This window comes from Protopterus annectens, chromosome 10.part0 (assembly GCF_019279795.1).
Source record: "Protopterus annectens isolate FY-2018-M chromosome 10.part0, PAN1.0, whole genome shotgun sequence".
Classification (NCBI taxonomy): Eukaryota; Metazoa; Chordata; order Ceratodontiformes; family Protopteridae; genus Protopterus; species Protopterus annectens.
Genome location: NC_056744.1, coordinates 1,687,621,595 through 1,687,648,724, shown reverse-complemented (window position 1 = coordinate 1,687,648,724; position 27,130 = coordinate 1,687,621,595). Strand labels below are relative to the sequence as shown.

The 27,130-nt window shown below is 40.7% G+C and overlaps 1 protein-coding gene across 1 annotated transcript in view; it reads left to right on the top strand.

Annotated features, from left to right (window-relative positions):
• The window catches only part of LOC122814425 (zinc finger protein 30 homolog), a 117,894-nt gene extending 91,971 nt beyond the window's left edge, over nt 1–25,923 (top strand). The window contains 4 exon segments of the mRNA XM_044087006.1: nt 24,061–24,316; nt 24,485–25,177; nt 25,179–25,629; nt 25,631–25,923. Of these exon segments, the coding sequence (XP_043942941.1) occupies nt 24,061–24,316; nt 24,485–25,177; nt 25,179–25,629; nt 25,631–25,828 (1,598 nt within the window). The 3' untranslated portion in view covers nt 25,829–25,923.
• Nucleotides 25,924–27,130: the final 1,207 nt, after the last annotated feature.

The window sequence follows — 27,130 nt, the reverse complement described above, 5'->3', positions numbered from 1 at the left end:
TCAAAGATTCACACATGCATTCAGACATCTCAGAAGTACTGATGGCCACCAAATGTCCTCAGTTTGGCCTCATATTTTTGTACTGGAAGATAGAGAGGTTAAAAGTTATGAGACACATTTCAGTTTCAGACTTCACAACCATCAGATGATTCTTAAATACTGATAAAAAACTGTTTTGATTCTATCAACTGTCTAACTTTCTAAGACTAAAATATGTCAGAGGTGCAGTTAGCAAAACAACATCACAAACACAGGTATACTAAGCACTAAGTTAGCTATGCACACCCTGAGCATAGAAACAAGTCTTGTGTATCCCTGAATCCAAAAGGTAGAACACAAGGATATGGCACAGTTATCATCACCTGCACAGGGTGTTGTGTGTGTGTGTGAGGGCAGGAAGCCTTGGCTGACACAAAAGGTAAGTGAGTATGTATGAGTAAGAAACAGAAACGGGCAGATATCTGGATTAAGTAAAAAATAGCCAGTGAGACAGAATGAGCTTTAAGCTTCATGGCTGAATCGTGTAACAATTCTGCATTTGTGTCTGTGTGGGCCCTGTAGGGGAAATTGGTGTGAGTCTCTGCATGAACACAGCCAAGTGCTCTGCTAGCTCTACATCTTGGTATGTTGGACAGGTATGAGCCATGCATGGTAGAGGTGGGAGTTCATCATTGTTGTACCTGACCACGAGAACTGGCTCTGCCAGAGGTTATACTGGCATATCCCCTCCCACACTCAAATGCACTGCTGCTACATGAACATGACTGTTGTCTGCTGGACAAGCTCCCCTGTTGAGGATGACCAGGATCACGAACCTGTGGACTGCCTCATCTGGTTGTTGACACTTAAACCACTGATGGAGCAGTGAAAGTAGTGCCACTATAGGAGCATGATTGGGCATGGCCACTTCAGCTAACATCAGCTGGTGTAGCTGACCTACACCCACATGGATACCATCCTCCTTCCAGCAGACGTTCCTTAAAAAGCACTGCATGTTCCAACATGTCATTGATCTGATCCATTGAATTGGCAATATGGTGGAGGCAGTCACGTATTTTAGCCTGTGCCACATCTACAATCCTAAGAATTTCTCTTGAAGACCTATTAGAATGTGCTTGCACCTCCATGATGGCCCTAAACATATGTAAGTGACATGGGAACACACACCTGGATCAGGTGGAGAATGGATAGCATACATCCTTTGAGCACCCCTAACAACCCCTCTTAATGGTACCTCACCCACACTTTGGCCATGGCTAACATCAGCATGTACTGAAGCTTCAGTAACCACACTAACCTGATCAAGTGTCTCACCCTCCACGTGTCCAATATCTGAGGGCTGACTGGAATGGGTTGGCACAGGCCTACTGGTTGTGTCCAGTGGAATTACAGGGGATGGCTGAATATCAACTTCAGTGTTAGAGTCCACCTCTGTTTGGCCACCATCATCCTCATAGTCTGCTGATACTCTGACATCAGGAGGTAGGAGTCCCATACTTCCACGATCACCTGTAGTAATAAACAACAAACACAGGAAAAAAATAATACCTACACTACTATAGTCCAATATATGCTAACAAATGAACAGTGGTGCCACTATTACAGACAGTACAGCAATAGACACAGCAGTCCCGACACCCACATCACAAACTAAATATTTCTTTGAACTGCTCATCAGTACTGACATAGAAATGCTTGGCTTACCATGTACAGATGATTGAAGGCTCCCTATGATGGATGGTCCTGGAAGAAGTTAAGGAAAAGGTAAGGACACAATCATCACAATGAACAGGAAATACAGAGAGTTAACACTTTTGGCCCTTTATATGTCTATTAATGATACTGTTAACAAAAACTTGCATGACACATCATCCCCAAGCCCATGTGTAATAAAGCAGAATGTGTTGTTAACTGCATCAATCTGCAACTATTCCCCCTCAAAATAAATTTAATGTTTAGCATAACTTAAGTCAATATTTTGCTATACAAGAAATATTTAACAACTGAGATAGGTAACCCTACCTGTAAGCTCCTCCTGGAACATACTTGTCCTCCCTGAAACTGCAGCACCAACATCATTGCCATGTTGTTGTGCACTTTCCAGTGAGCAGTCTGGATCCCTGACAGCAGACAGGAAATCTTCATTTGGTGTCTCCTCCAGGCCTATGAAACCATGTTAGTGACCCTATGATACACCTGATCATATGTCGTGCTCTGGCCACCTACTGCATTCACATCAGCCACTGTCTACTGACAAATTTGCATTCTGTCATACATGTATCCACATCCCCTCTCAGGCAGAAAGGAAAAATGTCACCTTACTGCTTCCACAATGACTTCATTCTCAGGGTCACTGAAGGGTTGGGTTTGTGAGGATTGGGATGCCTGGGTGCCATAAAATGCAAAAGAAGGATAATACACAAGAATCACATAAATAAAAGTCCTGCTTAGCTAGTACTCATAAAAGGTAGCATTTCACTATTACCCATTGGAAAAACATAAAATGGCCAAAATATTCAAATATATAAAAAAGAGAATTGTGTGGTTGTAACAAATTATAAACACACACAAAGAAATGTTGGAGCCAAAACAAGGAGAGTAACAATAGAAATTTTGTTTGTGCCAACACAGAAATGCACATTGACTCTCCTGTCCTCCAAAAAGAGGCAAATGACCCAGTTTGCTAACAAACCATCAGTGAACTACTATAAGTGCTATTAAATATACTGTCCCTGAAACATGTCTACACATTTACCACTGAACATTCCATTTTATGCAATTTCCATTCTTGTCTACCTGTAGCCAGCACTCCCCTAGAGGTGCATGGATCATTCTGTAAGGCTAACATACATGTGTTATTGACAATGTGGGACATTAACATGTGAAGTATATAACCATAAAATAGTGTAAAACAGTTGTAACATGATGAAATTTAATAAGGCTGTGCATCTCAGAAAGTAAAAAGCCCTTACAAACATGCCTATGCCACCAGTATATTTTTAAGAAATGTATACAGAGAAAAGTAGATGGATAGATATGCATTATTAAATGCTACATATAATGTAGAAAAATATATGTTTCATGGTGACATTTCAGCATATCCAGTGTATAGCTGAAAAAAACAAGCATACCTTATCAAGATCGGTTGTCTTTTTTGCAAACAAATCCCAAAGTAATATTTTCTTCTGTGTTATCCACATAAACAAGTCTCCTCATATTCAGGTTCCCTAGCTACATGGTTCCCTTTTTGCAGTGTACATTCAAGGCTGTGAGCATGGTGAATATGCAAATGTGGTTCATAGGTTCATAGGTAGGTACTTGGCTATCGGCCCAAGGACCTACGTAAGCCTAGCCAACATGGTTCCCAGGCTTACAGCACACAAGAAAGTTATTTTCCTGTGCCACTGTCGAACAGAGAAACAGAAGTGATCCCTGGGGTGTATTTCCTATTTCCCATCCACTCATCAAGATTTTTCTTGAAGAGTGCTAATGAAGAACTTTGCTTGACATAGATGGGTAGCCTGTTCCAGAGTATGGGAAGTCACTGGGACAGAAATCTATCCCTCCAGCATGTCCTGTTTATTGTGGTGACAAGGTTTAGGTCCCTAGAGTGTGTAGCACTGAGTGATTGGGATTTCTTAAGGTGTAGCATATACAACAGCTCTGGGTTTGACATAGCTTTATGTTAGGCAGAGATCACCTCGGAGTAGGTGATATGCTACAGAGTAAAGCTGGAGTTTTTTTGAGGGGGTCAGTGTAGGGCATTTGTTTGAGACCAATAATCCTCTGTGTGAGGTACTTCTGTGGCTTTTCCAGCTGCTGCAGATGTCTTGTGAGGTACATTGCGGAAGGGGCGTTGTACTCTATAATGGGTCTAATGAGTGTCGAGTAGAGTCGAACAATGATGTCTTTTTTCCTGGATGAGAACCCTTTTATGATGAGGTGTGCCATGTAGAAGGACTTACTGACTACTGTGGTGATGTGACTATCAAAGGAGAGGCTACTGTCCACCTGGATCCCAAGGTCTGTTATCACGCATTCGGTGTTAAGTAGATTGCTGCCTATGTGGTAGTTGATGGGTACAGAGTTTTTACCAAAGGGGATGCCACTGCACTTTTTGGCATTGAGCTTGATGCCATGGCTCTGACATCAGGCATCTGTCTCAGCGAGGCCCTTCTGTAGGATGTCTACATCATTTGGGGACTTGACTATGGCTCCTAGTTTGCAGTCATCTGTGAACTTCATTAGCCAGAGGCCTTCTGTGTTAGCCTGTACTTCAGAGAAGTAGATAACAAACAGGAGAGGTCCCTGGATGGGACCCTGTGGTGCTCCACTTGTCACTGCTTTGAGGTCAGAATTGGAGTCTGCAACTTTTACAGTGTGTGTTCTGTCAGTGGGCCAGTTGGCAACCCATCTTGTGACGTAGGGATTTATACCTAGTTTAGTGAGTTTAGCTATAGTTCCAGAATGGTGGGGGATGGTGTCGAAAGCCTTAGCGAGGTCAAGATAGGCTGTGTGAACCATCTTACCCTCCTCTATGGCTTTGGTGACTGCCTCAAAGAAGTCGATCAGGTTCAGGAGGCATGATCTGCCTTTCACAAACCCAAACTGGGTGGGATCCAGAGTTTGGAGGTTACCAATGTCTTTGTTTATGAGTTCCATGATGTCCGGTCCCATGGATGCTGTGTTTTTGGTTTAGAGAGTGCAGCTTTTACCTGCATAGTTGTGATTACAGGGACTCTGCATTCTTCCTGTATAGATATGGGCCTTTAGTGGGTGAGATGGGGGTAAAGGTAGCACTGGAACCTATCTGCCAGGATTTTGGCAATATCAGTTGGTTCTGTAATTTTCATGCCTTTGTGCTGTAACTCAGAGCAGATCTTGGTGTTGCCATTGAGATTCTTGACATAGCTGTAGAATGCTTTGTGGTTGACCTTGGAATTAGTGGTGATTTTGTTTCATAGCTAGCTTTGGAGGATCTTATAAGGGATTTCAGCTTCTTACTGAGGCTGACAAGGGAGCTCCTCCACTCATGTGATTTTACTCTGTACAACAGAAGGAAGAAACTGTTGCAAAAGTTTGTTTATAGCAGGGGGGCCACCAGATTGGCTTCCTTTTTGTGGAGGATAGCATCTTGGTTCTGTTTGGGATAGCATGATCCATGCACTCGTGTAAGTGCTTATAGAGTGCATTTGTGTAGTATTCAGCAGTTGTAACTGTATTGTCCATCTGCATGGGTGTCATGAAGTTCACCACTTCTGTCTTAAGAAGCATGAAGTTAGCTTTGGAGAAATGTTTTTACTGTGGTTTCTTTAATGGGTGTGGGGGCAGGATGTGGATATCAAGGGTGATTAGCTGTGAACTCATTAGAATTTCTAAATTCAAAATACTTGATTCCGTGTAGCAGCTGTAACAGTAATGCAGGTACTCCCTCAGTGTTTGTTGCTAATGGATTACAACTGTGAATGATTATTGGTAAGGAGAAGGAAAACACAGCAGCAATTCAGACTCCCTAATCTCCACTGGGTGTGTTAGCCAGGTTAGACTTACAAAGTGTAGAAGTAATTATGCCAAGGTTTTAAATGTAAGTAAGCAGCACACATTCCACAGTTTCTTTTCAGTAACATCCAACATCCCCCTTCATTTCTCGACAACTATATATTATTGCCATTTAATATCCTCACACATTTTAAGGGCAATTATACAGAATGCCGTACAGACTGGTCAGATAAGACACTAATGAGCAACAAATATAAGGAGGTAAGACAGAGCTACATTTGTGCAAGCAGTGGTCATAAATGGTTGTGTGATCACTCAATGTACTGCATCTGAAATTAATAAATGTACAAACAACTCGCATGTTTTGTTAGTATTGTGGATGATGTTGCATTTGGTTATGTGAATAATGATTCTCATTCTCTGCTGCAAAGCTGGTTCTGTGGCAAATTGGGCTAAGCCACCCTTGCTGTGTTTTGAAGATTCATTGGAGTGAGAATTCAAATCCACACCTGTGTAAAAATATTTCATGTATACCAACATACATTTTGTAGTGTTTATTTAATAGATTTCTTTATTTCTCCTAATTTTCCCTTTTTCTAATTTTTTTATGCCAGTGTTTGAGTAGTGCACAGCTTAGTGCAAACAAGGGAAATGGAGAAACACGGTGAATGTCATGTTTAGCTTTCTTATCTTGTTTGCACAATACTTAGCAGAACATAAACCTGGACTATTGGTCCACACAGAAAGCAGACATAATGCCTCTAGACAAGGGCATAGACAGAGTAAAGGTCAAAAAGGATACATTGTTGAGATTTTTGCTTCCCATCGTGCAGACTAACCTTCCAGTTTTAAAAATCCCATTCCTCCCTGCTTGGCACTGTTGCTCTCCATTTAACATTGTACAGACATTGGTGACATCATTGCTTGGATTTGTGCACTACCAGTAAACACAGTAACAGGAATTAGTAGGAAATCATTGTGATGCCCATGTACTGGCCCAGCAATCAAGGAGCCTCAAGCCTCACCACTAACACCAGTGAGGGGTGTCCACATTGGGAAGGATAAGAAATGCACACACAGTAAAGTACAATTTCCCTTAAGAGCACACAGAGATCACAGCCAGTCTGGGACTGGTTTCTCCCTTTCTCTCCAGTTCCCCAGTAAGACTCCCCACTGCACAGCTTTAAGGTCCAGATCTCAGCCTAGTGGTCAAGCTAAAGCCTGCAGCACCCTCTCTGTCCAACCAGTGCTTCGTGTCCCTGCCTAAGTAGCTGACACACACACTTTGAGATAATGAGTTTTATATGCAAACACACAGACACTCCTTGGCAAGGCTGGCACTAGTTCTGCAGCTATCCCCCTTCTACCCAGACTATACAGTAGTACCACTTGCCACCAACCACTAATAGCTACTAATAAGGGCCTTATCAAAGGGTGTGCAATTATTACTGTGCAATATTATTATCTAAATGGTAAGTGTAACTGAGCAGCAAGATTTACTTGGAGTGGCTTTGTACAGTAGCTTTATATACATGTAATATACTCTAAACTTTAAATTATTTTGACATAAAACAGCCACAGTTGAAAGGTTTAAAATATTTAATAAAAAATAATAAAGAATACAAGACAGTACTTCGTACTACACAGTGCTAGTCAAGACTTCAGAGATCACAGGAAAATGCTTAAAATAATACAGTAGAATAGTTCTGACATCATTACACAAAACAGCTAGTCTAAACTTACTATTTTCTATTTCTTAAGAGCAAACCCAGTTCTAAAATAAACATACACACAGAGCACAGGCAGAGTGCTGTTGAGTTGTATGTTCTAAAGACGAATGCAAAATGTCCTCTCTCTCTGTCTCTGTCTCTCTCTCTCTCTCTTTGAGAAAGTCCTTTAAATTGATAATGCATCCTACTGACTCATTTTAGATAACATCATTCGTAACAATTCTCTGGTTCCCAGGCTGACAGAAACATTACATTTCTTAGTAAGCTTGCACCTGGTCAGGAAGTACAGCAATAAACAACATTATACATGTAAATTCTAGCAATTAAATTTGGTCTCAAAACAATAGGAAGAATTCCTTCATCCAGACATCTTGGCGCTGAGTTTTGAGATCAAACAATTATACAATGCTTAACTTATCAGCTTTCCTCCAGCAGAGTGCAATGTGGTTAAATTTTTGCAGTTTAACATCCAATACAGTCTTTTCACATTTAAGAGAACAAGTCTGTGACTTATATTAATATTTAGAAATGGCAGAATTATCTACAAAGTTCTATCGAGCTAGGCTGGCAGCCTTCCCGTATCGTCACAATCATTATTTGCTATTGCTTTGGGATTAGACATGTCTGGATTTAGAGAAGAAGGTGCTCAATTTAGGGTGCAGAGGTGGGGGTGTTCAGGAATCCAAAATATTTATTGTACTTCTGGTAAAGCACCACAGGCTTGTGCAGGGGGAGAGTATCCAATAAATGTCTGAGGCTTGGAATAATCTGGCCAAGGCTGTATCCAGTGTGACTGGCATCCCACACACTGGTGAACAGGGTAAGCACTACCTCAACAACTTAAAAAGGTGAAAAAGGGATACACTTAACCAGTGGATGGGTGACATTCAAGCTACTGAAATCCAACAGTTGTGTAAGTGTGCTAATAAAGGGAATGTATATCACATAGAAAGCTAAATGTAGGCAAGAATGCTGTGTACAAAGCTTGTCTTTCCTTTTTTCTTTCTTTTCTTTTTGCAGCTAATCCTGAAATAATGACAATAGGCAGGCTCATGCTGATCATCTGGAGAGACTGAGAGAAGCAAGTGGTATGTGTGCAGCACATGAGAAGTGTTATTCCATCAATCCATCCTCAACCCCTTTTCCCATTTTGCACATGTGGTCAGGGTGTCACTTCAGCAGTGACAATCATCTCAAGCCAAGGTTTATGTTTTCAGGTTAGTGCTGAATCCAGGGCTGTGTTACAAGTTTCTGTGCTGCCCATACCTTACTTGGATAGAAGGGAGTTTTTCTGTTCACCTGTGAGAGAGAGGAGCTTTGAGCAGCCTATCTGTCCCTGGAGGAGTGGTTTCAGCCCAGAAATTATTGGCCATTTTGGGCTAATTTCTATCTCTTTCACTTCCCTGCTATAAAAACCACATTTGCACAGCTTTTACGTTTGTATTCCGCTCAGCAAGTGCCTTCCAGGTGTTCTGCAGAGTCTACAGCAGCAGAGAGACAAAAGAGTGACTTTGGAGTGATTAAGTAACATTTTTCTGCTTTTCTTGTTGTCTTAACTAATTCTGCTTAAAACGTCAGTTTTTTTAGCAAATCTGTGATTTAAAAAGTTTGTTATTGCTACATATTGTACTTATTTGCTGCCTGCACTTGAATTAAGTCATTTTTGTGATTAAATAATCTGTTTAACTGTTGTAGGCTACATACTAAAGTGCAATAGCCTTTTCTGTGCATTTAAAGTGTTGTTTTGATTGTATCTACTTGTATCTACTCTATCTTCTGAAAAAAGAAATTAATTAAAATACTTGTTACCCGCCTTTCTGACCTAGTATAGTCCAGTTTTCAGGTTATTGTTGAATCCAGGGCCGAGTTACAAGTTTCTGTGTTGCCCATACCTTACTTGTATAGAAGGAAGTTTCTCTGTTCACCCTTGAGAGAGGGGAGCTTTGAGCAGGCTATCTGTCCCTGGAGGAGTGGTTTCCGCCCAGAAGTTAGTAGTTTATCAGCTGTTTTGGGCTAATTTCTGACTCTTTCACTTCCTTGATATAAAAACTGCATTTGTGCGGTTTGGCACACCGGGTAGCGCTGTTTAGCTAGAGTTAAACTATTCTCGGCTCCACAAAGCCTACTCTTCAATTTATCCCTTGGAACTAGACAAACTTTCAACTTTAGCACTCAAGCCATTCATTTCACAGTCAAGCACTTGCTTAAAACTCATAGCAAGCACTAATTTACCCTAGCACTAGACCCCCCCCTATACTGTCCAGAAGGACAAGGCACTCTATTCGTCCCCACCAGCCAATCAGAAAAAACAGCTTACTCTACCTATTCAGGCATGTCCAAAGGGCAGTTTCTGGTGTACTCTCCAACTGGTGATACTGTGCATTTTGAGGCAATGTTACAACTGCCTCATGTGCACAGACAACCCTGTCCTCCTACCACCAAACACTAATATATGCGAGAGATGCAATTATACAGCCAAACTGGAGGCAAAGCTCTCTCAACCAAAGACTGGAACTGACAGTCAAGAGAAGGGTAGTAATTGCAACACACTACCAGTCTCACATAGACCTAATAAACCAACACTGGCAAATAACACACATGAATACATGAAAACATAAGTGAAGACTCTAAATAAAAATCTGCAGGAGCAACACAGACCTCCAAAGCAGATATCCAAGCAACCTCCACACCCCATCACCATCCGTGAAACACATACTTCACATAATCAGTGTGCCACATAATCATAGCCCTTAACGCAACATAATATACCCAACACACTAGTAATAGGCAACTCTATAGTCAGGCACAGTGATGTTCCGCCAACTAGGCTGGACAAGGAGAAGGTTACAGTTAGCTGCCTGTCGGGTGCCAGGATTCGCCACATAACACAAGCACTCAGGTCACTCCAGAACAAGTACAAATACACCTCTGTCATTGTACATGCTGGTGTGAATGACCAGAGACTTACCTCCCTGGACTACATGAATAGAGACATGGAAGAGCTCTCTGGTCATGTAGTCCAGTCCGGTATGACCCTGAGTAGCATCCTGCCCTCACCAAGAATGATGCCACAGTATAGAGAAAAAATTATCAATTTCAACAATTGGCTAAATTTCTGGTGTCATTCAAAGGGGATACAGTATCTGTCTGCCTGGGATGACATGCTTGACAAGCCATGTTGCTTCGCAAGAGATGGCTTGCACCTGTCACCGTTAGGCTTTCGAATACTGGCCAAGGCTCTTGCCACCCCCATAGTGCCTTTTTTAGGCAAGGCTCAAAAGACAACCCCACCACCATAAATAGCAAAAGTAACCAAGAAGTGAGGGTAATACTACTTGACGCCAGAAGTCTAAACCTCAGAATGCACACACTCGAGGCACTCCTCCAATATGGAGAACATTGACATCTGTGCAGTAACAGAAACCTGGTTTAAGGCTCCTGAGAGCACACCAGCACTATTAGGCTATAACTCATACCATACCTTTTGGTCACAGAAACAGGACCAAAACACAAAAGGTGGAGGTGTATCCATATTCATCAAGGGTACCCACACCTCCAGGTTAGTGGAGCAGCACAATGCATCAAAGATCATCCATGTGCAACTAACAACGGGCAAAACTGCAATCCAAATTGTAGCTTGCTACAGATCACCCACCATGGCCCAGGACCCCCATTCCACATTTCTGGAGACACTGGGAAATATGAAGGTCCTACCAAACACCCTAATACTGGGTGGTTTCAATTACCCAAACATAAACTGGGAGAACTACTCAAGGACTAACTCTCTTGCCCAACGGTTCCTAGAATTTATAAACTCGAATGCCCTGGATCAATTGGTCAACACCCCCACCAGAGGGTACAACATATTAGACCTGGTCATCACCAACATAGGCAACGGTGTTCCACACGGACCTTAGGGTTAGGGTCAGGGTCAGTTGGTAGATATTAGTGTCTTTATAGTGACATATTAGCATTATTTGTGTTTAGCTGTGAACTCATTAAAACATCTGAATCCAAAATACTTGATTCCGTGTAGCCGCTGTAACAGTAATGCAGGTACTCCCTCAGTGTTTGTTGCTAATGGATTACAACTGTGAATGATTATTGGTAAGGAGAAGGAAAACACAGCAGCAATTCAGACTCCCTAATCTCCACTGGGTGTGTTAGCCAGGTTAGACTTACAAAGTGTAGAAGTAATTATGCCAAGGTTTTAAATGTAAGTAAGCAGCACACATTCCACAGTTTCTTTTTAGTAACATCCAACATCCCCCTTCATTTCTCGACAACTATATATTATTGCCATTTAATATCCTCACACATTTTAAGGGCAATTATACAGAATGCCGTACAGACTGGTCAGATAAGACACTAATGAGCAACAAATATAAGGAGGTAAGACAGAGCTACATTTGTGCAAGCAGTGGTCATAAATGGTTGTGTGATCACTCAATGTACTGCATCTGAAATTAATAAATGTACAAACAACTCGCATGTTTTGTTAGTATTGTGGATGATGTTGCATTTGGTTATGTGAATAATGATTCTCATTCTCTGCTGCAAAGCTGGTTCTGTGGCAAATTGGGCTAAGCCACCCTTGCTGTGTTTTGAAGATTCATTGGAGTGAGAATTCAAATCCACACCTGTGTAAAAATATTTCATGTATACCAACATACATTTTGTAGTGTTTATTTAATAGATTTCTTTATTTCTCCTAATTTTCCCTTTTTCTAATTTTTTTATGCCAGTGTTTGAGTAGTGCACAGCTTAGTGCAAACAAGGGAAATGGAGAAACACGGTGAATGTCATGTTTAGCTTTCTTATCTTGTTTGCACAATACTTAGCAGAACATAAACCTGGACTATTGGTCCACACAGAAAGCAGACATAATGCCTCTAGACAAGGGCATAGACAGAGTAAAGGTCAAAAAGGATACATTGTTGAGATTTTTGCTTCCCATCGTGCAGACTAACCTTCCAGTTTTAAAAATCCCATTCCTCCCTGCTTGGCACTGTTGCTCTCCATTTAACATTGTACAGACATTGGTGACATCATTGCTTGGATTTGTGCACTACCAGTAAACACAGTAACAGGAATTAGTAGGAAATCATTGTGATGCCCATGTACTGGCCCAGCAATCAAGGAGCCTCAAGCCTCACCACTAACACCAGTGAGGGGTGTCCACATTGGGAAGGATAAGAAATGCACACACAGTAAAGTACAATTTCCCTTAAGAGCACACAGAGATCACAGCCAGTCTGGGACTGGTTTCTCCCTTTCTCTCCAGTTCCCCAGTAAGACTCCCCACTGCACAGCTTTAAGGTCCAGATCTCAGCCTAGTGGTCAAGCTAAAGCCTGCAGCACCCTCTCTGTCCAACCAGTGCTTCGTGTCCCTGCCTAAGTAGCTGACACACACACTTTGAGATAATGAGTTTTATATGCAAACACACAGACACTCCTTGGCAAGGCTGGCACTAGTTCTGCAGCTATCCCCCTTCTACCCAGACTATACAGTAGTACCACTTGCCACCAACCACTAATAGCTACTAATAAGGGCCTTATCAAAGGGTGTGCAATTATTACTGTGCAATATTATTATCTAAATGGTAAGTGTAACTGAGCAGCAAGATTTACTTGGAGTGGCTTTGTACAGTAGCTTTATATACATGTAATATACTCTAGACTTTAAATTATTTCGACATAAAACAGCCACAGTTGAAAGGTTTAAAATATTTAATAAAAAATAATAAAGAATACAAGACAGTGCTTTGTACTACACAGTGCTAGTCAAGACTTCAGAGATCACAGGAAAATGCTTAAAATAAAACAGTAGAATAGTTCTGACATCATTACACAAAACAGCTAGTCTAAACTTACTATTTTCTATTTCTTAAGAGCAAACCCAGTTCTAAAATAAACGTACAAACAGAGCACAGGCAGAGTGCTGTTGAGTTGTATGTTCTCAAGACAAATGCAAAATGTTCTCTCTCTCTGTCTCTCTCTCTCTCTTTGAGAAAGTCCATTAAATTGATAATACATCCTACTGACTCATTTTAGATAACATCATTCGTAACAATTCTCTGGTTCCCAGGCTGACAGAAACATTACATTTTTTAGTAAGCTTGCACCTGGTCAGGAAGCACAGCAGTAAACAACATTATACATGTGAATTCTAGCAATTAAATTTGGTCTCAAAACAATAGGAAGAATTCCTTCATCCAGACATCTTGGCTCTGAGTTTTGAAATCAAACCATTGTACAATGCTGGACTTGTCAGCTTTCCTCCAGCAGAGTGCAATGTGGTTACATTTTTTTCAGTTCAACATCCAGTACAGTCTTTTCACATTTAAGCGAACAAGTCTGTGGCTTATATTAATATTTACAAATGGCAGAATTATCTACCAAGTTCTATCGAGCTAGGCTGGCAGCCTTCGTATCGTCACAATCATTATTTGATATTGCTTTCGGATTACACATTTCCGGATTTAGAGAAGGTGCTCAATTCAGAGTGCAGAGGTGTGGTGTTCAAGAATCCAAAATATTTATTGGACTTCTGGTAAAGCACCACAGGCTTGTGCAGGGGGAGAGTATCCAATAAATGTCTGAGGCTTGGAATAATCTGGCCAAGGCTGTATCCAGTGTGACTGGCATCCCACACACTGGTGAACAGGGTAAGCACTACCTCAACAACTTAAAAAGGTGAAAAAGGGATACACTTAACCAGTGGATGGGTGACATTCAAGCTACTGAAATCCAACAATTGTGTAAGGATGCTAATAAAGGGAATGTATATTACATAGAAAGCTAAATATAGACAAGAATGCTATGTACAGAGCTTGTCTTTCCTTTTTTCTTTCTTTTCTTTTTGCAGCTAATCCTGAAATAATGACAATAGGCAGGCTCATGCTGATCATCTGGAGAGACTGAGAGAAGCAAGTGGTATGTGTGCAGCACATGAGAAGTGTTATTCCATCAATCCATCCTCAACCCCTTTTCCCATTTTGCACATGGGGTCAGGGTGTCACTTCAGCAGTGACAATCATCTCAAGCCAAGGTTTATGTTTTCAGGTTAGTGCTGAATCCAGGGCTGTGTTACAAGTTTCTGTGCTGCCCATACCTTACTTGGATAGAAGGGAGTTTTTCTGTTCACCTGTGAGAGAGAGGAGCTTTGAGCAGCCTATCTGTCCCTGGAGGAGTGGTTTCAGCCCAGAAATTATTGGTCATTTTGGGCTAATTTCTTTCTCTTTCACTTCCCTGCTATAAAAAACACATTTGCACGGTTTTTACGTTTGTATTCCACTCAGCAAGTGCCTTCCAGGTGTTCTGCAGAGTCTACAGCAGCAGAGAGACAAAAGAGTGACTTTGGAGTGATTAAGTAACAATTTTCTGCTTTTCTTGTTGTCTTAACTAATTCTGCTTAAAACGTCAGTTTTTTTAGCAAATCTGTGATTTAAAAAGTTTGTTATTGCTACATATTGTACTTATTTGCTGCCTGCACTTGAATTAAGTCATTTTTGTGATTAAATAATCTGTTTAACTGTTGTAGGCTACATACTAAAGTGCAATAGCCTTTTTCTGTGCATTTAAAGTGTTGTTTTGATTGTATCTACTTGTATCTACTCTATCTTCTGAAAAAAAAAATAAAATAAAATACTTGTTACCTGCCTTTCTGACCTAGTATAGTCCAATTTTCAGGTTATTGTTGAATCCAGGGCCGAGTTACAAGTTTCTGTGTTGCCCATACCTTACTTGTATAGAAGGAAGTTTCTCGGTTCACCCTTGAGAGAGGGGAGCTTTGAGCAGGCTATCTGTCCCTGGAGGAGTGGTTCCCGCCCAGAAGTTAGTAGTTTATCAGCCGTTTTGGGCTAATTTCTGTCTCTTTCACTTCCTTGGTATAAAAACTGCATTTGTGCGGTTTTGCACACCGGGTAGCGCTGTTTAGCTAAAGTTAAACTATTCTCGGCTTCACAAAGTCTACTCTTCAATTTTTCCCTTGGAACTAGACAAACTTTCAACTTTAGCACTCAAGCCATTCATTTCACAGTCAAGTACTTGCTTAAAACTCATAGCAAGCACTAATTTACCCTAGCACTAGACCCCCCTATACTGTCCAGAAGGACAAGGCACTCTATTCGTCCCCACCAGCCAATCAGAAAAACAGCTTACTCTACCTATTCAGGCATGTCCAAAGGGCAGTTTCTGGTGTAATCTCCAGTCCAACTGGTGATACTGTGCATTTTGAGGCAATGTTACAACTGCCTCATGTGCACAGACAACCCTGTCCTCCTACCACCAAACACTAATATATGCGAGAGATGCAATTATACAGCCAAACTGGAGGCAAAGCTCTCTCAACCAAAGACTGGAACTGACAGTCAAGAGAAGGGTAGTAATTGCAACACACTACCAGTCTCACATAGACCTAATAAACCAACACTGGCAAATAACACACATGAATACATGAAAACATAAGTGAAGACTCTAAATAAAAATCTGCAGGAGCAACACAGACCTCCAAAGCAGATATCCAAGCAACCTCCACACCCCATCACCAACCGTGAAACACATACTTCACATAATCAGTGTGCCATGTAATCATAGCCCTTAACGCAACATAATATACCCAACACACTAGTAATAGGCAACTCTATAGTCAGGCACAGTGATGTCCCGCCAACTAGGCTGGACAAGGAGAAGGTTACAGTTAGCTGCCTGTCGGGTGCCAGGATTCGCCACACAACACAAGCACTCAGGTCACTCCAGAACAAGTACAAATACAACTCTGTCATTGTACATGTTGGTGTGAATGACCAGAGACTTACCTCCCTGGACTACATAAAGAGAGACATGGAAGAGCTCTCTGGTCATGTAGTCCAGTCGGTATGACCCTGAGTAGCATCCTGCCCTCACCAAGAATGATGCCACAGTATAGAGAAAAAATTATCAATTTCAACAATTGGCTAAGTTTCTGGTGTCATTCAAAGGGGATACAGTATCTGTCTGCCTGGGATGACATGCTTGACAAGCCATGTTGCTTGAAGAGATGGCTTGCACCTGGCACCGTTAGGCTTTCGAATACTGGCCAAGGCTCTTGCCACCCCCATAGTGCCTTTTTTAGGCAAGGCTCAAAAGACAACCCCACCACCATAAATAGCAAAAGTAACCAAGCAGTGAGGGTAATACTACTTGGCCAGAAGTCTAAACCTCAGAATGCACACACTCGAGGCACTCCTCCAATATGGAGAACATTGACATCTGTGCAGTAACAGAAACCTGGTTTAAGGCTCCTGAGAGCACACCAGCACTATTAGGCTATAACTCATACCATACCTTTTGGTCACAGAAACAGGACCAAAACACAAAAGGTGGAGGTGTATCCATATTCATCAAGGGTACCCACACCTCCAGGTTAGTGGAGCAGCACAATGCATCAAAGATCATCCATGTGCAACTAACAACGGGCAAAACTGCAATCCAAATTGTAGCTTGCTACAGATCACCCACCATGGCCCAGGACCCCCATTCCACATTTCTGGAGACACTGGGAAATATGAAGGTCCTACCAAACACCCTAATACTGGGTGGTTTCAATTACCCAAACATAAACTGGGAGAACTACTCAAGGACTAACTCTCTTGCCCAACGGTTCCTAGAATTTATAAACTCGAATGCCCTGGATCAATTGGTCAACACCCCCACCAGAGGGTACAACATATTAGACCTGGTCATCACCAACATGGGCGAACGGTGTTCCACACCGGAGGTCACCCCCTTGCTGGTTAGATCAGACCATAGACTAATCAGTCTGGATATCCACATTCCGCTCCCACCCCCAGTCAAGGAAACCATCATGAAAAACTTTTCAAAAGCAAACTTCACGTTACTTAAGACCGAGGTGGAAAGGTTCACAGCCCCCATGCTAAAGGACAATGCAGTCCAAGCTGTTTAAACCTTTACAAAGGCACTGTATGAGCATCTGCAGGAATTGATGGATCGTTCTATCCCAAGTAAAACCAAGACTCACTCCTCCAATTAAAGGAAACCAGTCTGGTGGACCCCTGCTATAAACAAGCTATACAACAGAAGGAGGAAACTAATACAGAAAAGAGTAAAATTCCAAGAAGGAAAGACATCCCCGATCAGTATCAGCATTAAACTATGATCCCTCATTAAATCATCCAAGGCTAGTTTTGAAAGAAAAATTGCCAGTAGCTCCAAAGATAACCACAAAGCGTTATTTAGCTATGTCAAGAACCTAAGTGGAAACTCTCAGATCTGCTCTGAGTTAGTGCAGAATGGCACAAAATATACTGAACTGACTGATGTTGACAACATTCTGGCAGACAGGTTTAGTGCAAACTTCTCCCCCTCTCACCCCCTAAAGGGCCCATAACCATACCAGAAGAATGTAGGGCCCCGTCAGTCACCAACACACAGGTTAAAACAGCCCTATCCAAAGCCAAAAACACAGCTTCAATGGGGACCATTCAGTGTCCCAGGCTGTGCTTACAAGAGCTCCAAAGTGAACTAACCCCTCACCTAAACACACCATTCAAACTCGGCCTCTCTACAGGCTACATACCCACAGAGTGGTGCACAGCAGCAGTTATCCTGCTCCACAAAGGTGGAGCCACAACAGACCCCGGGAACTATTGCCCTATAAGCCTGACTAGCCTGGTCTGCAAGGCTATGGAACACATCATCATGGAACTCATTAACAGAGAGATTGGGAACCTCCAAACCTTGGACCCTACCCAGTTTGGCTTTGTTAAGGGCAGATCATACCTCCTATAGCTGGTGGACTTCTTTGAGATGGTTACCAAGGCATTAGACGAGGGAAAGGAGGTCCACATAGCCTACCTAGACCTCGCAAAGGCTTTCAACACCATTCCCCATTCTAGTATTATAGACAAGCTCACCAGCATGAACATAAACCCCTACGCCATGAGATGGGTTGCCAACTGGCTCATGGATAGCACCCACATGGTGAGAGTTGTAGGCTTTACGTCCGACTCTAAACTAGTTACAAGTGGGCGTCCCCCAGGGTTCAGTCCTAGGACCCCTCCTTTTCAGTATATACTTCTCAGAGGTGCAGGCAAGCATAGGACTATGGCTGACCAAGTTTGCAGATAACTGCAAACTAGGGGCCATAATTGATTTTCCGGCTGATACAGACACCTTTCCAGATGGGTCTCACTGAGATGGATACCTGGTGTCAAAATCATGGCCTCAAGCTAAATGCCAAAAAGTGCATAGTCATCCCCTTTGGAAAAAAACAAAGTACCTGCGTACTACCACATAGGTGGTAGTCCTCTAAATACAGAACATGTAATAAGGGATCTGAGAACCCAAGTAGATAGTAATCTCTCCATATTGCCAATGTGGTTAGAAAATCCTATGTGGCCCACCTAATTACAAAAGGGTTCACATCTAGAACAAAAGAGGTTATTGTGCCTCTCTACTCATCACTCAGACCCATCATAGAATACAACGCCCCATTTGGGATGTACCTTACAAGACACCTGCAGCAGCTGGAAAGACCACAAAAGTACCTCACCAAGAGGATTACTGGCCTTAAACAGACGCCCTATGCAGCCCGACTCAAGATACTCCAGCTGTACTCTGTTGCATACCGCTTACTCAGAGGTGATCTCTGCCTGACATACAAGGCCATGTCCAACCCAGAATTAATGGACATGCTTCACCTAAAAAAAAAGACTCCCCATGCTTTGGAACAGGATTCCAATATACATAAATCAGAGCCCCTCACTAACACTCTCTTCAAGAGAAATCTTGACCGGTGGATGGGAAACAGACAATTTACCTTGGGGATCACTGCAGTGGCTCTGCTGGACAGTGGCACAGGAAACTAATGGCTTTGCTGGACAGAGGCACAGGGAACTAATTTAAGGGGGTGGCAAAAGCCAACACATTTTGGCTAGGCTTATAAATGCCTTTGGGAAGATAGCCTAGTACTTACCTATGAACCTGTACTTGTACATAAATTACTACAAGTGTAGTGTTATATACCACACGTCTTTAAAATGAAAATACACATTGAGTTTCTGATACTTGTAGTAATGTAGGCACCTGTTTGCGTATAGTTTGTAAAGCTGCCCCTGAAAGTATACCTGCACATTGGAACATAACCAGCAATTACTACACATTGTACACTTGTCAGTCTGGTAACATGCAGAACTTAAAATATCTTGACAGTTGAACATGGTTAGCTGTCCATTTCATGCAAGCCTCCCAACATTTTCTCTCCAGTCTGCAGTGCTGATGTCATACACTATAAGTTGTCCTGCAGCTTTGTAAAAGTCAGACTTCTGCCATAGTGCTGAATTCTGTAGTCTGTATAATTAGGTAGGGGTTCTGTTCTCACTGCAGTCAACTGTGATGTGTGTCTGTGTGTTTGTGCACTTGCTTCACATTATAGAGAGCATTTTACACCAGCATGTAATTCACTGCTTTTACCATTTTCTCCCTACCAGACACTGCTGATGTCCTCACCTATAAAGTGCTGTCTGACAATCTCCAGGTCAGACTTGAGGTGTTGTGCTTGCTTTAAATACAGAGTTTTGTAGTCAGTGTACTTAAGTAGGGGTTCCATCCTCACTGCAGCCAACTGGGGTGTCTGTGTGTTTGTGCACTCACTTGACATTAGAGAGAGAATATTTTACACCAGCATGTGGGACACTGCTATTAAAATCTTTCTGTCATCCGACTCTGCTGATGTCACCAGCTATAGCTAATTTGTGTATGTGCAGTATTCCCATCAGAGCAGGGTCAGAGACCAGCTTGTAGGCCAGGCACAAGTCACCTCATCCTATACGATACAGATTACAGTGACAGGGCTTTCAGTCTAACCACATACATCATGGCATGGTTTGTAGGCCCTGTATTTTCTTGGTGAGAAATCCCTGTGGTCTCTCCAGCTGCTGTAGGTGTCTTGTGAGGTATGTGAAAAAGGAAGCATTATACTGTATTAGTGTTCTGATGAGGTTTGAGTACAGTGTAGTTTTGTCATCCTCAGATCTGGATACGATGGTCTGACATATGGGGTGCATGGCATAGCCTTTCCATACCACTGTGGCCACTTGATAGTCAAAGTTCAAACTGATAACTATGTGTGTTCTATGGTCTTGCACCACTGGGTTTTAGCATAGTTGCATGTTGTCAATGTTGCAATTAGAATGGAATTCCACTTTGCAGAAGGCCAAAATAATGACAAATTTTGCATTTGTTTGTAGACTGTGTTGCTCTGGCACCAGTCATTTGTCTGTTAGCCCCTCTTATAGTATGTTAACATTATACAACGACAAAAAACAGCAATCCAGGGCCACCACAGCTTCAGATAAAACAACTTTAATAAAAGGTTAGCACTTTCATGCCAATAACTTGGCACTTCATCAGACAAACTACAAATAAAAAAACAGAACTCTTTATAATATAAGCAATTAATAAATCTAACAATTTACTCTCTTGCAATAAAGGTGTTAAAGGCACATAGGCATAAAGATCAGGGCTTATGTGCCTGTAATTTCATAATCCATTTACTTTCAGCCTTTTCAATAAAACTATTCAAATCACCACCCCTCTTCTTAACATAAAACCTCTAATACTAAAAAACAAAAAGAATGGTCTTTAAAAACGTGAACATGCTTGTACAAAGCACTACTATCTTTATTTCTTATATAACCAATATGTTCTAAAATGCGTTCCTTTAAAGTCCTAATAGTTTTGTCTGCATAAAAACAACAGCACTTCATGCAAGAAGCAAGATATATAAGGTGTTTACTAGTGCAATCTGCATAAAACCTAGGGTTAAAAACAAAACTTTTAGACGGACGTGTAAATATTTTAGTATCAGAAATATATTGACATGCAATACAATTCCTGCACATAAAAGTACCCAATCGATCAGAAAGAGATCTTACACCACCACTTTTACCATAAAAAAGTTGCCTGTTAAGGGACATACCATTCTTGAAACAAAAATGTGGTTTGACAACTACAACCTCATAGAACTATCTGAGGTGAGTATAGGCCAATTCCTACGTATCGCCTCACAAATGTCCCCAGTGTTACTGGAAAAAGTGATCACCGATCTAAAATATCTCCTGTTGGATATTGTAATCTTAACACCATGATTGTCATTTTTAGAAAGAAACCAGACCTAGCTTCTCTCACATTACCCATAGCTGAATTAACCTCTCTAGCAGAATAAAACTGTGCATGTAATTCATGTTGCAATGTGCCTAAAGCAGTATCTAAAGCCTTGTTGCTAGTATGTAATCTAGAAGCCCTAAAGGCTTGATTCCTAGCTATGTTCTTGAAAACATTTTCATTTTGAGAAGTTCTAGCATTATCCACTTCCATCTGACTCCATTTTAATGTTCTGTCCAAAGCTATGTAAGGATTTATTCTTTTTAACTCACAGACCTAAACTGCTTTGCATACTTTTTCTTCTGTTTCCTTACTTGTGCTATTAATATTTTCTACTCACTGTCTTACATAGTGTATACCTGCAAAACTAAGCTTCACGTTTACATGTAGTCCCTTGTCTCTATTATATAAAGCTGTGTGTTATTTTTTTCATTCTTTACTTGTTTTAAGTGTATGTTTACTTTTTTGTTTTCAGAATAGATGTGTGTACATTATTTTTTTCAGATGATGTGCCATAGATGTATATACCTGTATTGCACTTCACAGTTTTATTTAATGCATTTTCATTTCCAACAATTAGCTAAAATGAAACTTTAACAAATTAGAAAAAAATGATTGTATGTGGGCATGCTTTTCTAGTCCAGCTGACCTTGATAATCCCCAACATACTCTCTAATGTGTCTCTGTAGCTGACGGTTTATTTCCATTTTATTATGCTGGGCCTCGGATGGTTCCCCAATATCTGTGTGTGTATATTTAGCTGTATATTTAAGAATGGACAAAGCACCAAAACACTTATTTGCAGTGTCAGCAAAATGGCACATTGTTGTTATTATTACTATTAATAATAATAATAAAACATGGATGGTATAAGAGAAATAATACCCTAAGTATTCCTCCCTAGGAATTAAGTATCTAGCCCCTATGGGTGAAAAGTTGTGTTTTTTAGCATTTTTCTGTCTAGGTTATGTGATCCCTTTTACTTGTATGTTCTTCCATACGTCAGATTTTACTCGTATGCAGGAAAAAAAAACATTGTCCCATTTTTATTTGACATAATTAGGAGGAGATGGATAAACTGTATGAATTTTCTCAGAGTTTTTCTTGTTAAGTCGTTGCATGAAGTTATGCCCTCTGAAACTGGTGTGCAAACATGGGACCTAACCATGTGGGGACTTTATCTTGTTAAAAAAAAAAAAAATTTTTTTCAGAAAGCCACATTAACCCCGTACTTGCAGGTATGTATCCCTGATTTCATTCCCCATCAGTAGTGGAAAAGCATTGTACACGAATATAGTTGTCTGATTTGTAAGGTGACACAATATATTCTTTAATCTTTTAATCTCTTGAGTTTTAATTATTATAACTTTGAATATAAAACAATGTACCAGTAAAAGCTGTAAAGCAGGCTAGGTTACAAAATGTATATAAGCAGAGTTAGAAGCATATGTTTCACTCTGTCACCTAAACTCCATTCTGATTCCTGATCAGAAGACTATTTCTCTGGGCACTACAGAACATGAATCCTTGCAGGGCCCTTCTCCCAACCTAGAAAATGGAGGCTGTAACTTTCTTAAAAAATGTGACAGCCGTAATAAAGTAGACTGCTAGACAAACTCTTGAGCTTCTAGGTCATATGTGGCTCCTGTAGCCAGATTTCACACGAAGGAATTACAATGGCTTCTAAGGAATTTTTTGAGGTCAGTAGTTGCAACTCTTATAAACTCTGGTGGTGTTTTTTTGAATAGAGAATTAGTTTGGTGGGTGAACCAGATGAAAAAAAAAAGGCTGCCCTTTAAATGACCAGGTCACAAGCAGACCCGAACCATGGATAAATCAGACAAGACCTGGGGTATTCTCTCCTAAAACAGTGACCACACAGAAATATCCACTGTGATGTTAAGGGGGTTATGCAATGCTACTTTCTGGACCTGGATCTTAGGTGTGTCAGTTTATGAGGTACGTTACTCATTTCCACCCTCAAAACTCCTTTTGCATCAAGGACATGGCAGCTTCATATGTTGCTGAACATACTGTATCAGTATAAACTTACATTAGTAAGTGATGCTCTGTAATCTGCATACATTGAAGACATTGTTACACTTCATTGTGACCAGTTGTTACATTGTTGCACTCAGTTTTAATGTGCGCTTGCTCATCTGTTATTATTTGATCATGTGTCACACATTTTGCCAGTTTATCTATTTTATGAACTTAGGGAACCGGTTCTAATCTGAAAGGACCACTTTCTGACTCCCAGCAGAGTGCAGAATGTTGCATTTAAATGTGATTGTTTAATCTTTTCATGCAAACCTATTTATACTATGTTATGGGAGTCAACGTTACACTACAGCTACAGTATGACTTTAATATTTTGAAAAGTGGAGAGTTATGCCTGTAGGTATGATGGGATGGTATGTTATATATTCAGAACTATTGATTTTTGCAAATTATTTTGTTCTGTACTGTTTTGTACCTTTTAAAACTCTCCATAGAAGACTAACTTCTCATAAATTGAGTCTGAATTGTTTTTGCTCTTTTTCTCATGTTAATAGCAGCAGAAAATGTTAACTTTAAAATGGAAAAAACTGTGTGTGCTTTTAGTAAAATGTAACGCATGCATTTCATCATTGTGATACAGAACTAATAATTAATTTGTTTGTAGGCAATGGGAGCAGAGAATGGAGCATTTCCTGGAGTCAGCCGCCATCACTAGGAGTATCTGTTTCACATTATCCTACAGCGAACCTGCAGCACTCTGTTCAAACTCTGAAGGGCTCTGACAAGCATCCTGTTATACCTGTAGCACAGCTTCATCCAGGATACACCTGCAACATGAACTCTGAATGTGACCCAAGTTCTATAGTACAGCAAAGTCCATTAGTACACCAGAGAGCTAACAAAGAAAAGAAACCATATAAATGTCCTGAATGCAATAAGTGTTTCAAGAAAAGGGGGATTCTAGTCATACATGAAAGGACTCACATGGTAGAGAAACCATATAAATGTTCTGAATGCAGTAAGGGATTCACATCAGCTGGTACCCTTAGAATTCATCTGTCAGTTCACAGTGGCGAGAAACCATATAAATGTCCTGAATGCAATAAGTGTTTCAGAAGAAGGGGGATTCTAGTAATACATGAAAGGACTCACATGGTAGAGAAACCATATAAATGTGCTGAATGTAGTAAGGGTTTCAGACAAAGGGGGGATCTAGTAATACATGAAAGGATTCACACAGGAGTGAGACCATATAAATGTCCTGAATGCAGCAAGTGTTTCAAACAATGCAGTCATCTAACAGTGCACAAAAGGAGTCACTTTGAGAGAGCATATAAATGTCCTGAATGCAGCAAGGGTTTCAGAGACAGAAGAGATCTAGTAATCCATGAAAGGATTCACACGGGGGAGAGACCATATAAATGTGTTGAATGCAGTAAGGAATTCACAGTAGCTGGTAGCCTTAGAACTCATCTGTCAGTTCACAGTGGGGAGAGACCATATAAATGTCCTGAATGCAGTAAGTGTTTTAGACAAAGGGGGTACTTAGTAAAACATGAAAGGGTTCACATGCTGGAGAAACCATATAAATGTCCTGAATGCAATAAGGGGTTCACAACAGCTGGAAACCTTAGAAGTCATCTGTCAGTTCACAGTGGTGAGAAACCATATAAATGTCCTGAATGCAGTAAGTGTTTCAGACTAAGGGGGGATCTAGTAAAACATGAAAGGACTCACATGCGCAAGGGGGAGAAACCATATAAATGTGTTGAATGCAGTAAGTCATCTGCCAGTTCACAGTGGGGAGAAACCATATAAATGTGTTGAATGCAGTACGTGTTTCAGACTAAGGAGAGATCTAGTAATACATGAAAGGATTCACATGGGCAAGGGGGAGAAACCATATAAATGTGTTGAATGCAGTAAGGGATTCACAACAGCTAGTCACCTTAAGACTCATCTGTCAGTTCACAGTGGGGAGAAACCATATAACTGTCCTGAATGCAGTAAGTGTTTCAGACAAAGGGGGCAGTTAGTAGTACATGAAAGGATTCACATGGGCAAGGGGGAGAAACCATATAAATGTCCTGAATGCAATAAGGGGTTCACAGCATCTGGAAGCCTTAGAACTCATCTGTCACTTCACAGTGGGGAGAAACCATATAAATGTCCTGAATGCAGTAAGTGTTTCAGACTAAGGAGGGATCTAGTAATACATGAAAGGACTCATATGAGGGGAGAGACCATATAAATGTCCTGAATGCAGTAAGGGATTCACAACAGCTAAAAACCTTAGCAATCATCTGTCAGTTCACAGTGGGGAGAAACCATGTAAATGTCCTGAATGCAGTAAGTGTTTCAGACAAAGTAGTACTCTAGTAAAACATGAAAGGACTCACACAGATGAAAAGTCAGCAAGCAAAGGAGAGTAGTAATGCTGAAAATGAATTCCTCCTCAAGACTTGGTGAGTACCTTCACGAAATAGACCCTGTTTTTCACAAAATCTCATAACGCGACACTGATATATAGAATGTATTTAAATAGCATATATCATGGACAGAAGCAAGTAAAAAAAAAAGTGGGGTGCACAAGTCCCAGGAAACAGATGTGCCCAATCCTGGTAGGTACACTGGTGCCAGGATGGGAAAAAATGACAGTGTAGAATCCTCAAAATCCGGAAATATTCCTACATTGGGGTTAGTTCAGGCCCAAGATGGCCCCCTGTTGTAGAAAGAAGTAGCAATCGACAAAAACCACAAAAACTGATAGGCCAAAAAAGAGGCACACAGATGAGAGAGTGGACTATTGAGGATAAGAATTAATGTATATATTGTTACTGTTATGCAAAAAGACCAGAATTACCTGTCAGAGGATATACAAAGAGATTGAGATAAATTAGAAGAAAGAAAAATACTTTCACAGCAAAAGTTGTCAGAAGCTTCAAATAAAAATGTGAGTTCATTAATACAACAGATTTTTGAAAACCAATATATAGATCAAGAAACTTTGATCTGTTTGGAAAAAGAAGCATCTGAGGAAGTGCAAAAATGTAAACAACAAAACCTAAATATTTTTGAAAAGTATACAAAACAAATATGGACAAAGAAAGAGAGATTTGATATGGTGCAGTATTTATGTAAAGGAGAAAGCCAAATTAACTAATATAGAGAAATCAGTTGCAAGGTTATTGGAGAGAAATATAGGCAAAGGCATCCAGATGTGGACAATTTCACAATAAGAAAGTTAATATCACAAAAATGGAATGTGGAAAAGAATATTAGTAAAGCAGAAATTAAGGAAATAGAAGTTGAAGTTATGGAGTGTCTGCGGAGTGAAGGATTTAATATAGAAAGTCTCAGGCTGTATGACAGCATGATGGAGTCAGTCCCCAAAGTAAGGAGAAGCAGGAAGATCAGGAGAATCTGAAGAAGGAATATGGACATTGGGAGGAAAAAGAGATTTAATGTGGTGTAATATTTATGTCAAAGAGAAAGTAAAATAAACCAATACAAAAAGAGAAACACCAAAGATATTTGAAGAGAAATACAGGCAAAGGAATATGGATATGGGAAATCTTACAATACGAAAAAGAAGACCAAGAGGAAAAGTAGAAAAGGAGATCAGTAATGGAGAAGTTAAAGAAACAGAAATTAAGGTCATGGAGCACCTGCAAAGTGAAGGATTCCGTGTAGAAAATCTAATGCAGAAAGCACCACAACAGGATAGAGTAATG